We start from the raw sequence: 16,917 nt of genomic DNA, 5'->3' as shown, positions 1-16,917 counted from the left end.
AAGATCACCTTCACAGATTGAACAGATTGCAGAATACAGTCGCAAGGCTAGTTACTAAGACTAAGCCAAGAGAACACATCAAACCTGTTCTCAAATCACTTTATTGGCTACAAGTCCTTGAAAGAATACAATTAAAAGTGCATCTTGCGTAAGAATCAGTAAACAAGATCTGCCCTTACAGCAGTGTATCAACGTAACAGACACCTTCGTTCAACTTACAAATTCCTGCTTTGTACACCTCCCTACAATTTGAAGACATTTGGTGCCAGATCTGTCAATCACTCTGCTACTGTGCTATAGAACTCTCTTACCCTTAACTTTAGATATGCTCCTTCCTTGACTGCCTTTACATTATGGATGAACAACTTCTTTATTCGGATGATGCGACGTTTCGATACAGATTCTTGTATCGTTGTCAAGCAAGTATGAGAGTTCCTCTTGTCCTCTTGACAACGATACAAGAATCTGTATCGAAACGTCGCATCATCCGAATAAAGAACTTGTTCATCCATAAAGTTTGTCCTCAGCTTCACACTCCTGGTTCGCATGGACTTTTCTTGACCCATAATACCCGTAGGGTTAAATAACACTTTACAGGTTTATAAATGATATAATGACGTGCTGTAACTGTATCTTAATGTGATGAAGGGAAAGGGAAGTGACAGAATGAATATAGTTTTACGCCGCAGATAGCGATAGCAATTTTATAGCCATATGAGGGAGGCCTGAAAAAAAACATTTCAGTATCCAAGGAAACCAATGGTTATATGAAGAACTATCAGAAATATCATTTCTGAAAGTTATTAGTAATCATTGAATATCACAGACCGTTTCCGGAGTGATACATCTCATCTGGTTTTGGTGAAGCTGAGGCTGAGTACAACCTAACCACAGTACCTTTCCTCCAGCTAACATAATGAGGAGCCGAGAGGCATTGCCACTCTAATGACATCACTTGAGTACAATAGTTTCATTTCTGGTTTGGAAAACATGTGCCAAATACAATACAGTTAATACCAGAAACTCCTTTCCTCTAACTACCTCAATAAGAGAGTCACAAACACTTCCAGCTGAACAATATCACTTCTGGTTTAGGAAAAGACATGTTTAATGAAGTAAAGACTAAAAGCAAATTCCCATGCTCCCAGCTGCCTTAATCACCATTAAGTCGTAAGAAATGTGCGCAACCTTCTGGTTTAATCACCTTCCATTTCAGCCAATCACAGGCTTAATTATCAAAAACAGGAGCTCCTTCTCAGTACAAACCTGTCACACCAACAAGGCGAGTTGGTTTAGGACACAAAGAAACAAAAATGTCTCACAATTAGCCATTTTCATGGGCTTTAAGGAAAGTTATTATCATTTTGGTCACTGTAATAGTAATATGTACAAATCTCATCCAACAAAAGAAGACCTTCTTTACATGAGTGAATGACCTTGTGAGTTTGTATGACCTTCAATATCAGTTGAGGTTGTTATTAGTGGTGGTTCGATTAATTGAAATAATCAAAGATTGGTCGCAGTGACTAAACCAAGCCAATCGATCATAATTTCTCATAATCGAACACAGCCAATTTCGGAACACTTGTTTTCATTAACAATATTTTTCACATGGTTGGTTTTGTCTGTTACATTTTGTAAGCACTACAAGCTTGTTCCAAGTCATGACTGAATTTATCTTAAAGGCTCCAAGAAATTTATGTTCCTAACATACTAGTCATCCTTTAAAGATGTGAAATTTTGCCAAAAAGACCCAAAAGAACTACATGGTTTTTTTCCTTATTTTTATGTGCATTAACAAATTTCATAAATGACGCTAATCAATTATTTTCGATGATTGATCGGTTGTAATGAACCAATCATCAATTATGAGATTTTAACCAATTCCCAACACTAGTTGTTATTGGTTTCTTTAGCACATTCCCAAGGGATATCCAGAATGCAGATTATACAGAATGTGCAAAGGGGATATTCAATGTAATCATGAAAAATAACATACATTCCTCAGCATGTTAATCGAAAACAGGTCATCTTAACCTTCAACTAATTTCCCAAGTAGCTGTGACATGCACATTCAAATTACACAGCTACTGGCAATATTTCACATACATACAACAGATTAAAACCCTCAAAACATAAACAAATGTGTGTTGATAGTATTAACACAACTGGTGATATAGTGAATATGGTATCCAATTTGCCCTAGACGAATGTTGCGATTTTGGGACAAAGAAAAATGATACAATAAAAAAAGGAACATTTGTAGGTTAATGTGTCCTCTTATTCGTTTCAATCAGCATATGTTTCAAGAAAAGTCTATTTACAGGTAATCAAGAAGACTTCCATTTCTACAGTACCATTGTTAATGAATAAAACTAAAACACTCACATTCATTTCACAATCTTACACACAAGGTGAGGTGAGGTGAAATTGTTTTTTACGTCGTGCTTGAGAATATTTCGCTCATATGACGACGTGCATGCATGTGTATGTGTATGTGCGGCTGCTTGTACTAGCCCAGACTTAAGCTGGTTTTTATAGTGCTAGCCCACTGAGATACCATGCCGCAGTGAAGCATGAATACCCCCTCAGACACATTATACTGACTCCGAGCCGACCAGTCCTTGTTGTACCCATTAATGCCGAGCGCCAGGCAGGGACCAACAAGTACCATATTTTAACGTCTTTTGGTATGACGCTGTCGGGGATCGAACCCGCGACCTTCCGCTCTCCGGGCGGACGCTCTAACCACTCCACCATATTCACTGCAGGAGAGTTCATGTGTACATGACTGTGTTCAATCAGTAAATAGAGACCGGTAAGGACATACATGTACGTAACACGCTCAAGCTGGAAGATGACATTAGGTATTGCACACTTTGCAATGTTCACGAATAGTGTCTGACCCTCTGATAAATCCGGCAGATTCACCGGTGGTCCGATAGAAGTCTACAACCCGCCGGCCCCAGTGTCTGACTGTATGTTTCACAATTACTTTGACTGAAGTTGTTATATGTGACATATGACACTTTATAAATCTTATGTCTGTTAATAATTTCAATGCCAATTATAAGAAATGTTAAATCTGCAATTTGTGTTTAATTTTATTCTATGGGTCCTGTGAACTTTCAATGGGTCAGACAGACATCTGAAACTATCAGGACCCAATGTCCTGTTACTTTGAAACACTATCCGTAAACACTGACTTTGTCATCATGACAAAACTGTTGATTTTGAATTCACCATGCCATTAAGACAGTGGTCAAATGTTACATGTTATATTTGGGATCACACTGTATCAGATTATAGCACTTTGTTGGGTTGAGTCATACCTGGGATTCGAACCCACACTCTCAGAGTCAGGCACCTAATCGCCAGCACACGAAGCCACCGCAGCTTCAACAAGAATAGAAGTCGGACAACTGGTAGTCTAGACCACGGACTTTGTGTAACCCTCCGACAAGTGTTAATTGGCACGGCTCTCGCAGCTGAAAGCTATGAATACACAATGCCAGGGAATGAAACTCCCAAAACTTTCAGCCAGACCACAGGGCTGGTTAGATGTAAAACTTTCAGCCAGACCACAGGGCTGGTTAGATGTAAAACTTTCAGCCAGACCACAGGGCTGGTTAGATGCAAAATTTCAGCCAGACCACAGGGCTGGTTAGATGTAAAACTTTCAGCCAGACCACAGGGCTGGTTAGATGTAAAACTTTCAGCCAGACCACAGGGCTGGTTAGATGTAAATCTTTCAGCCAGACCACAGGGCTGGTTAGATGTAAAACTTTCAGCCAGACCACAGGGCTGGTTAGATGTAAAACTTTCAGCCAGACCACAGGGCTGGTTAGATGTAAAACTTTCAGCCAGACCACAGGGCTGGTTAGATGTAAAACTTTCAGCCAGACCACAGGGCTGGTTGGTTAAACTTTCAGCCAGATGGTTAGATGTAAAACTTTCAGCCAGACCACAGGGCTGGTTAGATGTAAAACTGGCCAGTCCTGACCAAAACTTACCTGCCTGCAAATAATTTAGGTTTGACAAGCATCCAAGTTTATCATCCAATGGAATTCATCATTTATTTTTACGAGTGAATGATTATAATGATCTATTATCCTGAATATATGATGAATATCTTCATATACATGTCTAACTTTTTACCCGACCATCGGGCAGGTGAATTTGAGAATCTGGCAGTGCGTGTTGAAAATAACACGTCCCAGGCAGGCAGGTATTTCGATCGCTGACAATGCCATTTAGAAAGTGGTCAAATGATGAATTCATGCGGACAGATCACATTAGGTGTCTGTCGTGCAACAATGTGCAACAATGTGCAACACCATTAACCACATGAAGTGTGGCTACTGAATGAAACAAAACTACTAAAATACAATTTCATTAGAACTTACCTCCTCTGAAATGTGGTTACAACGTTCAATCAGAGTTCGGCGCAGTTTGTGGACACTCTCAGAGGGCTTCTCTGGCTCTGGTTCATTCCCAAGAATAAAATGAGTAAATTCTGAAAATACATTATGTACATCGTCAGAAATAAATTTGACTACCATTGGACATGCAAATATAATGCACAGGAACATGTAAGTCCCATACATCACCAAGATCCATAATACCTGTTTGAAGGTATTTCCTTTCTAAGATAGTTCAGGGCATAACACATTTATACACCACTTAACTCCCTAACCAATTGGTTGAGGCTGTGTCCTTACTAAGATGTTCTAATATTACTTCATAATGAATGTCCAGATACAGATCTGACAACGTATCAGCTGAACCTTCTTCATTCAGATGGTTTAATGATGCATTCAGCAATATTCGGGCCATATGGCGGTCAGTAAATAATGAGTCTGGACCAGACAATCATGTGATCAACATCATGAGCAATGATTTACGCAGTTGGGATACACTGACATGTGTCAACCACGTCAGCGATCCTGACCACCCAATCCCATTAGTCGCCTCTTACGACAAGCACTGGCTGCTGAAGACCAATTCTAACCATGATCTTCATGGGTAGAACCTTCTTGAAACTGCTTACCCAACAATGCCCTTGTATCATTGTAACCAAATCATCATCTAATGAGGCCCTGTGATGCAGCTAAAGAAATTAATGCGGACTGTGGACCCAGGGGTAATGATAGGTATTGCCTAACATATGTCTGTTTAGACCCGTAAAGATCCAGGTTAGAATTGATCTTCAGCAACCCATGCTTGTCATAAGAGGCGACTAATCGGGATCGGGCTCATCAGGCTTGCTGCTCATGCTGGATTGACACATGTCATCAGTATCACCATTGTGCATATTGATGCTCATGCTGTTGATCACTGGACTGTCTGGTCCAGACTCAGTTTGGTTTATTTACAGACCACAATATCGCCATACCAGCTGGAATATTGCCCATGTGGGTATTCAAACCCGGTCACCCACACTGTTTAACATACTCTTAGTTAGCAAACTTAACAGGCTTCATAACAAAAAGGGTGATAATATTTCTGTACAACTAGTGAAGATAGTTCATCCAACAATACACCCTGTTTGATGTCTGTGAGCAGTAAAGTGCTCACAGTGACAAAGCATGGTTAAAATGAACAGATTACAAACTAATCTTCATTCTGATAAATTGACAGCCATAAAACTTGTGAATCATACTTAAGCTGAAAAACATTCAATTAAATTATCCTTTATTATTGTTTGAAACCAAATTCAAATATTAGAGATGTTCTCATACAACCTTCAAACAATTTTGCTCTGTAACGATCTATTCCATTTCTGTTCATAGAAAATGCGAGTGAGTGTGTAAGTGAGTATGGTTTTACACCGCTTTTAGCAATATTCCAGCAATATCACGGTGGGGGACACCAGAAATGGGATTCACACATTGTACCCATGTGGAGAATCAAACCTGGGTCTTCAGTGATACGAGTGAACGCTTTAACCACTAGGCTACCCCACCGCCCCAAGAGTGAGTGAGTGAGTGAGTATGGTTTTATGCCGCTTTTAGCAATAATCCAGCAATATCATGGCAGGGGACACCAGAAATGGGGTTCACACATTGTACCCATGTGGAGAATCGAACCCGGGTCTTCAGCGTGACGAGCGAACGCTTTAACCACTAGGCTACCCCACTGCCCCAAGAAAATACGAAGGTGAGCAAGACTGACCTGTAAGTAGTGGACCAGAGCATACTGTCTTCAGACAGCGGGTGAGGTAGCAGGTGGCCATTATAGCACCAGTCTCACACCTGCAATAACAAAGAGTCATTCATAATTCATTGCATTAATGTGATGCAACATTTATTACAAAATAATGTACTGAACAGCTGAAAACACTCATATCATTTGTCATCATCAACAATTTTACACTTGGGTAAAGGTTAAGCATTACTCTATTTATTGGTATTATGAAATTCTATGTATCTTTTGGAAATCTAGAAATAGCACAAAACTCAATTCAACACATGTCTACGATACCACTGATACCTGTGGAAATTTAGAAACAACCCTTTCCATGTGGTCATATGTGAGTAAGTGAGTGAGTAGCTTTAAGGTGAGACTTTGATCAGTAGTCAAAGGTTATATCAGTGTGAGTCAGATTACTGTCAGATTACAGCTTGAAGTGAGCATAGTTTTATGCCAGAAATAGGAATCAAACCCAGGTCTTCAGAGTGATGAGCGAACGCTTTAACCACTAGGCTGGAATTGTTATAAAATCATAAAGATACCAAGAACCCCTTTAACTTCAAAGCCTTTTCGTCCTGACATTAGCGCTGTGAGCATGCATGGAAACATGTGGTTTATAAATGAACTATTATCATTATTATTATTAATCAGAAAGTAACAACCATAGAATATATATGACCCAAACACTGTACTTACGTTTGTAAGATGAGAGGCTGCATCTTCCCTTTGAGTAGCTCAACATGTATGGAAGTAGATAAGGCACAGGCTACAAGGGGATTGGCAATAGAGATAAGCTGGTCACAATAATCCAACCACGACAAGAAAGATATTAGTGTGCGCTTGCCGATGAAAGACTGATGGTCTTCTCGCTCGGTGAACACATCCAGACTGAAAACAACAAAACGACATTGTAATAAGTATTGCATGACAGAAGGTTACTTGAATTAATGCTATTGGTGATAGTTTGTTAGGGAAATAGCACATCACAATTTACAGACAGAGTTGTGTCCCTTTAATGCAGCCACTGTCAGGATAGTACCATATAATACCTTATTTTGACATGCAAAATACTGTCAGAATCTGAAAAACTATTCTATACATGATGATGTCAAGCCTAAAAATATTTATTGATTTAGTAACCATACCAATCCATTTAACCTTTTTGTAAGGATTTTATGTCACTTCATTCAATTATTCCTCACTGGTTGAAATTTCAAAGGTACCTTCATACTGAAAAAAGATTTCTTCAGAGCAATGTATTATTGTAAATTAGAATAGACCAATAAACAGTTAACAAAGAGGTGGGGGTGAGGTCAGAGATGAGGTGGGGGTGAGGTCGGAGATGAGGGTGGCAAATGTCAAAACTAGATTTCAATTCACTGAATTTGATGCAATCCTGCTATGATGGAATGCCTCACAAGGTTCCTGTTTTGTGACAATAGTCACTAAATATGACTAAGATAAAAGAATAACAGTTACTGATCTGTCTGTAGTCTTTACAGATTTCCCATTTATGGACATGATACAGAGAGTTAAATATCCTCCCCCCATGGACTCTCACATTTAGATAATGAAGATAACCTACCCCATTGACTCTCACATTTAGATAATGAAGATGACCTACCCCACTGACTCTCACATTTAGATAATGAAGATGACCTACCCCATTGACTCTCACATTTTAGATAATGAAGATGACCTACCCCTACTGACTCTCACATTTAGATAATGAAGATGACCTACCCCATTGACTCTCACATTTTAGATAATAATGAAGATGACCTACCCCCATTGACTCTCACATTTAGATAATGAAGATGACCTACCCCATTGACTCTCACATTTTAGATAATGAAGATGACCTACCCCATTGACTCTCACATTTTAGATAATGAAGATGACCTACCCCCACTGACTCTCACATTTAGATAATGAAGATGACCTACCCCATTGACTCTCACATTTAGATAATGAAGATGACCTACCCCATTGACTCTCACAATTAGATAATGAAGATGACCTACCCCCATTGACTCTCACAATTAGATAATGAAGATGACCTACCCCCACTGACTCTCACATTTAGATAATGAAGATGACCTACCCCCATTTTGCATCCACAGAGTCAATGTCTGCGGGACTGATGACGGTTGGCAGATCCTGGTACAACTGACACAGCCTCTCTGTGAGATGCAGACAGAACTTGGTGTCCGCTACGATACACTTGGCAGCCGACTCTTCAGGAAGGCTCACACACAGCATCAGACCCTCACACGCCTTCACTGATATACGGGCGTCCTGGAGACATGAGTGAGATCAGAGTAACACTGTTCTGAACAGTACGTGTAACAGCTTGAGGAAATTTCGAAGAAATGTAGGTGTCAGACATTGGTGATCACATTAGTGACACCAACAAGTACATGTGTGTTGCTGGCAAACCTAGGAATGAATTCAGGGCAAACTGGGATTCGAACCTAGGATCAGAGGTGGCTGACATGGAAATTGCATGTACATGGGCGATCTGATAATGCTTCCAATAACAGCATATCGACCATTTCAGTACAATAATAGTCAACAGCCCGCCATTCCTGAAACAGCTTATATGTCAAATTTCATAACTTCTGAGTGTTATGTGGCAGTGAAACTCATTGTGTAACAAAGTTCTAAGCGGTGTGCTATATTTAGACTGAAGTTCTGGAAAGTACTAAAACCCTTCAGGCCTGTCCAGAGACATAAAAAACATAACAAAATGATCTGAAACCTATTTCTTAGGTATATAAGGGGAGTTATAGTATGACCAGAAATTATTGAGAATTTTAGGAATATGTTTAATATGATTTCTAGTATAAACAACCTTAACCAGCTATCAAGTGCTTCGTTTCATTCAAGAGAGACAACTCTGTTAATCCTTTTTCATTAGTTTGTGAAGAGTTATCCCCCTTTGTTTACTTGCTAGCAGACGACATTTTCAGTGATCCTCAGTATGGATGATTTAAAGAAGAGGAAGTTGATTTTAGAGTATTATAACAAGAACATCAGACAGCTAAAGTGATTTCAAGTAGAACAGGCATCCCTTTGTCCACTGTTTATAGTGGTGAAAAATATTGCAAATGGATATGGCATTGAGCACCAGGGAGGCGCAGGTAGGCCCAGAAAATTGACTGTCGGTGACAGGAGGCGGCTTGGTATTCTTGTTTCTAAACACAAACGAAGGAGTTTAGAAAACTTAAGGCTGGATATGATTGATAGAGTAACTGTGGCTGTCTGTAAGGAGACAATTAGAACTGAGCTGCATGCAATGGGTTGGCAGAAAAGTCGAGGAATTCCATCACTGATCATGAAGCCTGAACAAAAGGAGCGAAGGTTGAACTGGTGCTTACAGCATAGAAATTATAACTAGGACAATGTGATTTTCTCAGATGAAAGTTCTGTGTGGCTGTTTCCTAATACACTGAAAATTCTGGACCAAACAAACTGAAAAACCTTTGTATCAGCACCCAAAGTACAGTCCGAAATTTAACATGTGGGGTGGCATATCTGTGTTAGGGGCAACGCCCCTCTGTGTATTTGAAGGGAATATGAACAGTGAGCGGTACACAGATATTCTCGAGGGACATTTACTTCCATCTGCTCACATGTTCTATGGAAATGTTTTGATTTTCCAGCAGGACAACGACCCAAAACATCGTTCAAAGCATTCACAGGCCTGGTTTGGGACCCAAAATCTGACATTATTAGATTGGCCAAGCTATAGCCCTGACCTTAATCCAATAGAAAATGTTTGGGGACTTATGAAGAAAAGTGTCAATAAGAAAAATCTGACAAATATTGCTGAAATGAAAGAAGAGGTGGTCCGATATTAGGACAGCATGGACCACGACTTTCTAACTTCTTTGATCAGTAGTATGCCCCGCCGCATTGAAGCCTGCATTGCTGCCCATTGCGACTTGACAAAATACTAACTGTTCACCTGTCTTTGTTCTGCTAATATTCACATTTAATATGTGAGTAATGAGTGAAAAAAATTACAATCTTTAAATTCTCAATAATTTCTGGTTGTACTGTAACTTGCCTCTCATCTCAAATTACATCTCCAGTCACAAGCAGACCAGCATTGAGTGGAGCTCATTCTTACCCTGGATTCTACTTAGCCCCATTTGTGGAAACTTCACCATTGTGCAGTTGCTTGTACTAGCCCAGACTTAAGCTGGTTTTATAGTGCTGGCCCACTGAGATACCATGCCGCAGTGAAGCATGAATACCCCATTCAGACACATTATACTGACTCCGAGCTGACCAGTCCTTGTTGTACCCATTAATGCCGAGCCCCAGGCAGAGACCAACAAGTACCATATTTTAACGTCTTTTGGTATGACGCGGTCGGGGATCGAACCCGCGACCTTCCGCTCTCTGGGCGGACTCTCTAACCACTACACCACGGAGACGGTCCGCAGAGAGGTGAATGTTACCATCTGTCCTAATTGCTATAATCCTTGCTCTTGTATAACATGACCTCTGAATTTGTAGTGCCACTCTTTTTTGTACTTCAATAGTAATTCCTTTGTAGTGATTTGTAAACTTAGTTAAATTTGGAATAAATTGATTAGTTACATCACATTTCTTTGTTGTGTGTTTGTTTCCCACCCTTATCGACTGATGTCCAGTTACCTATGTCGTTTCAACTTGGGAATGAACAAACAACATCAGTTATAAAGCATCAGAGCAGGATACAGATAACATATCACTCTGATCAAAGACCATTCTTCATATCTGCAACAACTGCACAAATTGCAAAACAACCACAAACAGCAATCAGAATGCATGTAAGTAGGAAATAATTTTAAGCCAATTTCAACAACTACAAATTATAGTTATTTTATATTATTCTTTGGGGAAATCACTTATTTAATATACGATTTAATATAAAGACCGAGAGATGAAGTTTGAAATGCTGCACAATAACATCAATCTACTCACTGGACTAGAAGTAAGTGAGATGAGAGCATCCACAAGACAGAACTCCAGACTGTGTGTAGCCGTCGGCTGAGTTGACACCATCAGCGGCAGAGAAGGACGGTCCTTATGAGACTTTCCTGGTGCCTGAAATATATACAACATCAACAATATAAAGTCAACAAATATATGACGACAAACGCTCACACAAACATGACCCATGTCTAAAAAACGGCATTGTAAAATAACCAAATGGCTTTGACCAGTCGATAGACCTGTATTAGAAACACAGCGCTGAAGACCCTTAATGCGCAAAAAAGGTAGGTCCTTTGGGTTTTGTAAGGCTCAATGAACTTGCTCAAAGCATTCATGGCATATCACCTTATGAATCTGATCAAGTGTCAGTCCCAATATTTCACTATTCTTGACATATCATTGTCCTCGGTATAGCATACCAATATTCCTGACATACCTTCATTTGTGATACACTGGTACCACCACTTTTCCTGATACATCACCATTATTTATAACACATCATCACTATTTCTGATATTTAAATACTCCTAACATATCAATATCCCTGTTATACCACAGCTATTCCTCACATATCATCACTATTCCTGACATATTACTATTCCATGTTACTATTCAAATTATCACATCTATATTTATGACACTGGTTGTTTCAGAGAGTCTACAACCTACATTTTTAGATTACCTCACATCCACCCAGGGGTGGAAATAACCCATTGCCCGACGTCCGAGTCCAGTGTTTTTTTCTGTCGGGCAAGGAAATCTGTATATCACACTGTACCGGTGTCCACTTGACTTTCAAATGTTAATTATGTTGTTTATTAAAAAATCAACCAGAAGACAGCCAGTATAGTGGAAAGCTTATCAGGGCAAGTGATTTTACATGTGCCACTGTACCGAAGTACACTAGCAATTTTAAAAGTTATTTCCACTAGTGGTGTTCTGAATAATTGAAATAATCGAAGATTGGTCGCAGTGACCAAACGACCAAGCAATCGATCACATTTTATCATGATCGAACATAGACGATTTTGGAGCTACTGTTTTAGTCTTTGAAATACTTGACAATGGAACATATCGTTGAAGTTGTCAGGGCCTGAAAACGTGTTTAATTCTTAGAAAACTCACTTCACTAACTGAAAAACCATGACTGAATATTTCTCGAAGACTCCGGGAAGTTTATGTTCATGATATATTAGTCATCACTTTAAAGTAGCAAGTTGCATCATGTCATACATATCTGCAATAACAACCTGGATAGGAAAATCTGAAAAATGATGCTAACCAATTTTTGTCGATGATTGTTCGTTGGTAATGAAGCAATCATCAGTTGTGAGATTTCAACCAATTCCCAACACTCATTTCCACCCCTGCCACCTAGCATGTGTGTTTATTTGTTGGATTTGACCATAGTAATTCCCAGGGTCTACTCCCATTTGTGAGAACTCCCAATTGTGAGGCTCCCAGTTATGAGACAGTGGAGTAGGTAATTAACAAAGAAAACACACCATACTCCCCTGTCTGATAGAATGGATTCACCCTAGCTAATTACTGATTTGCTATGTAACTGAATCGTGTGGAAGTCTTAATGAAACTTTATAAGATAAATTGATTAACATACACTTTGTGTAGGTAACTTCGTGATCATTTGAAAGAGAAATTAATTTACCTACTCAGATTTACATCCGTCTCCGAAACTACAAGATATAGTTTAAGAAATAACTCTGAAAATGTAATTTTTAGAGTAAAATTGATATTTTATACTTATCCTGACTCATGCTCTTTTGCTTGTCTTCTTCTTCTTGCGAACTTAGTGGAAACACTTGTATCTCCCTAATTGAAGCTCCCTTCAATGTAAAATCACTAATTAGTACTCACCACGAGTTACCCCCTTTCCACGAGCGCGGGAAACGAGGGCGCCACCTTCACCCATGTGCCTCACTCTCTCCTCATATACTGAGCCCATCATTTGAATTTACAGGGAAATCCAAAGTGTTATGTGGGGAGGATGGGAGGAGCTGACCTCATGAGTCAGGATAAGTATAAAATATCAATTTTACTCTAAAAATTACATATTTTTCCTTATCCTGACTCATGCTCTTTGCTTGTAGAATCCTGCAGACGGAGGTGGGAGTAATAGAATACTTTGGATTTTAATAGTTAGTGATTGATCTGTGATGATTGTAATAACCCCTATGGGAACTTCATAAAGGCACTGAACTGATGAATTCCTGCTGCTAACTTATCAGCTGCCATATAAAGGTTATTACAATGTACTTATTATGATAAAGTATATATAACATTAATACAATGCTTAAGACTGATAGACTTAAATTTGTTAATATGCTAGTATAAACTCCTTAGAGTTTGTTAGCTAAAATACTTTAAGATATAAACATAGTACTAAGCTTAAGATATGATTAAACTTAAGCTAATTATATAATAGCAAAACTCTTTAGAGTTTGTTAGTTAATATACTTATATGATATAGATATAATGCTGAGCTTAAGATATGAATAAGCTTTGGCTACATATATAATAGCAGAACTCTGTAGAGTTTGTTAGCTAATATATTTTTTTATAATATGAGTATAATACTGTGCTTAAGATATAATTAACTTAAGCTACATATATAATAACCAAACTCTGTAGAGTTTGTTAGCTAATATATTTTTACAATATGAGTATAGTACTGTACTTAAGATATAATTAACTTAAGCTACATATATAATAGCAAAACTCTGTAGAGTTTGTTAGCTAATATATTTTACAATATGAGTATAGTACTGTGCTTAAAATATAATTAACTTAAGCTACATATATAATAGCAAAACTCTGTAGAGTTTGTTAGCTAATATATTTTTATAATATGAGTATAATACTGTGCTTAAGATATAATTAACTTAAGCTACATATATAATAGCAAAACTCTGTAGAGTTTGTTAGCTAATATATTTTTTACAATATGAGTATAGTACTGTGCTTAAGATATAATTAACTTAAGCTACATATATAATAGCAAAACTCTGTAGAGTTTGTTAGCTAATATATTTTTACAATATGAGTATAGTACTGTGCTTAAAATATAATTAACTTAAGCTACATATATAATAGCAAAACTCTGTAGAGTTTGTTAGCTAATATATTTTTACAATATGAAGTATAGTACTGTGCTTAAGATATAATTAACTTAAGCTATATATACAATAGCCAAAAACTCTGTAGAGTTTATTAGCTAATAGATTTATAATGTAACTATAGTGTACTAAGCTTAAGATAAATTTAGACTTAAGCTAAATGTATATAGTAAATAACTCCTTAGGTTTATTAACTAATATACTTTTATGTTATAAACATAGTATTGAGCTTAAAATATGATTAAACTTAATCTATATATATAATAGCAAAACTCTGTCGAGTTTTGTTAGGTATCACATTTTATAATGTAACCATACTGCTTAAGATATGATGAAACTTAAGCTAATTGTATAATAGCAAAAAAACTCTTTAGAGTTTGTTAGCTAAAATCTTATATGATATAAACCTAGTATTGAGCTTATGAAGGAAAACTTAAGCTACATATATAATAAAAGTAAAAACTCCGTGAGAGTTTGTTAGCTAATACATGTTATAATGTAACCATAAAGCTTAAAATATGATGAAACTCAAGCCAAATATATATAGCAAAAACCTCTTTTAGAGTTTTGATAGCTAATATACCTATATGATATAAACATAGTACTAGTGCTTAAGATATGAATAAGCTTAAGTTACATATATAATAGCAAAAACTCTGTAGAGTTTGTTAGCTAATACATGTTATAATGTAACCATAAAGCTTAAAATATGATGAAACTCAAGCCAAATATATAATAGCAAAAACCTCTTTTAGAGTTTTGATAGCTAATATACCTATATGATATAAACATAGTACTGCGCTTAAGATATGAATAAGCTTAAGTTACATATATAATAGCAAAAACTCTGTAGAGTTTGTTAGCTAATACATGTTATAATGTAACCATAAATAAAGAATCTCTCTCTCTCTCTCTCTCTAATAGCAAAAACTCTGTAGAGTTTGTTAGCTAATACATGTTATAATGTAACCATAAAGCTTAAAATATGATGAAACTTAAGCCAAATATATAATAGCAAAAACCTCTTTTAGAGTTTTGATAGCTAATATACCTATATGATATAAACATAGTACTACGCTTAAGATATGAATAAGCTTAAAACAGTTGAACCAGTGCGGCAAACGAGGAACACTACATCTGGTAACAATACCGTCCTAGATCTTACTGATAAGAATTATCAATATGACTTTACATATACACAGAACAGTAACCAACGCGACCAGTGTGAAATAGAGCCATGGGAAATTGTCAGTTCTGACAAACATAAAGACAAGCTACATAGAGAACGATTTGACACAGGGTAAGCCAACTTCCTATCCTATCAAATCACTTACTTGAAATCTTACAATACCTTAGAAGGAGTTCAAGGCTGCGTGGTAAAGGATTGTGCTGTACAACATTAAAGCTGATGATTCATTTGAATGTGTAAAGAACTTAATATTTGACTATGCTCATGAGCGGCATGTTAGTATAACGTTTGTGCGACTTTTGAAGAAGAGACAGAACTATAACTACCAGGATACTTATACAGTGCAAGTTAACATTGACTTTGATGACTATGAAGCTGTTGTGTCAGGTAATCCAGAATTCTGGCCAGCGGATATTAGAAGTAAGGACTATGTTCCTAAAAGCAGGATGAGATACTCATATGATCAAGCTGACAACCACAACTTTTAAGGTGACTATGTTTGATATGTTATTTAGACAATATATCATGGCGTATATAACTTGTATTCATATCCTTATGGCTCTATCCTTTCTGACATGGAATGTGAGAGGTGTTTTACATGGTTCGGACTATATAACCAAAACTTTGTCATCGGTTGGCGTCATTGCTCTACAAGAGCACTGGTTATCTGCAGATAACATAGACAACTTAACAGCATTTCATGACACTAACCTAATGGCATACAAAGCTGTTCCTCGTAATCTTTCATGTTCTAGGGGTTCAGGTGGATTAGCCATTTTAATTAATAAGCAGAGTAACTGGAAAGCTGAAGCTGTCTCAACTCTCACAAGTCATGCAATAGCAGTCAAACTGTCCCGTAAACATCATACAGATGTTTTTATTATTGCATGTAGACTGCCCTCAACAAATGTACTACACTCTGTTTATTGTGATGCACTTAATGAGATTTTAGACATTTATGATAACCTCTGTCAGCTTGGTACTACTATTATCATGGGTGATCTCAATGCAGATATATGTAAACCACCCTGTCTACACGGGCCAAGCATCTCAATAACATGGTACTTGATAGATACCTTTCACATGTTGTTGATGCGAGTGCGATCCAGAGGCCCGGTTTACATGTCGATCCAAAGATAACCTCTCTCAAAGCCTAATCGATTATTTTCTTGTTCCATCTTGGGTTCAGGGCTATGTTACAAATTGTGAAGTGATAGACTCATGCCCTTATTCCAGTATCCGATCACTTTCCTTGTCTTATGTCCCTTTCAGAACATCCTCCTACATTGATGATTTTAACCAAAACCCTAAAGTCCCAAAATGGAACAAAGCTAACAGGGACAACTTAGATATGTTTGAGTATGAAGTAGAAAAATATCTCAGTTTTGTATATAAACAAGGCACACAATCTAC

At 37.5% G+C, this 16,917-nt stretch overlaps 1 protein-coding gene across 1 annotated transcript in view; it reads right to left on the bottom strand.

The window, feature by feature from the left end:
- Positions 1–16,917, bottom strand: part of LOC124278976 (FHF complex subunit HOOK interacting protein 2A-like) — a 113,539-nt gene that overhangs the window by 85,150 nt on the left and 11,472 nt on the right. Inside the window, exons 7-11 of the mRNA XM_046714769.1 lie at positions 11,170–11,292; positions 8,297–8,490; positions 6,889–7,080; positions 6,175–6,254; positions 4,407–4,516 (exon numbers count right to left, since the gene is read on the bottom strand). Of these exons, the coding sequence (XP_046570725.1) occupies positions 4,407–4,516; positions 6,175–6,254; positions 6,889–7,080; positions 8,297–8,490; positions 11,170–11,292 (699 nt within the window). The remainder of the gene's footprint in view (positions 1–4,406; positions 4,517–6,174; positions 6,255–6,888; positions 7,081–8,296; positions 8,491–11,169; positions 11,293–16,917) is intronic.

The sequence above is a fragment of the Haliotis rubra genome, unplaced genomic scaffold (assembly GCF_003918875.1).
Source record: "Haliotis rubra isolate DU_JTF1 unplaced genomic scaffold, ASM391887v1 Scf1065, whole genome shotgun sequence".
In the NCBI taxonomy this organism is placed as follows: domain Eukaryota; kingdom Metazoa; phylum Mollusca; class Gastropoda; order Lepetellida; family Haliotidae; genus Haliotis; species Haliotis rubra.
This window is presented reverse-complemented; position numbering and strand designations above follow the sequence as displayed.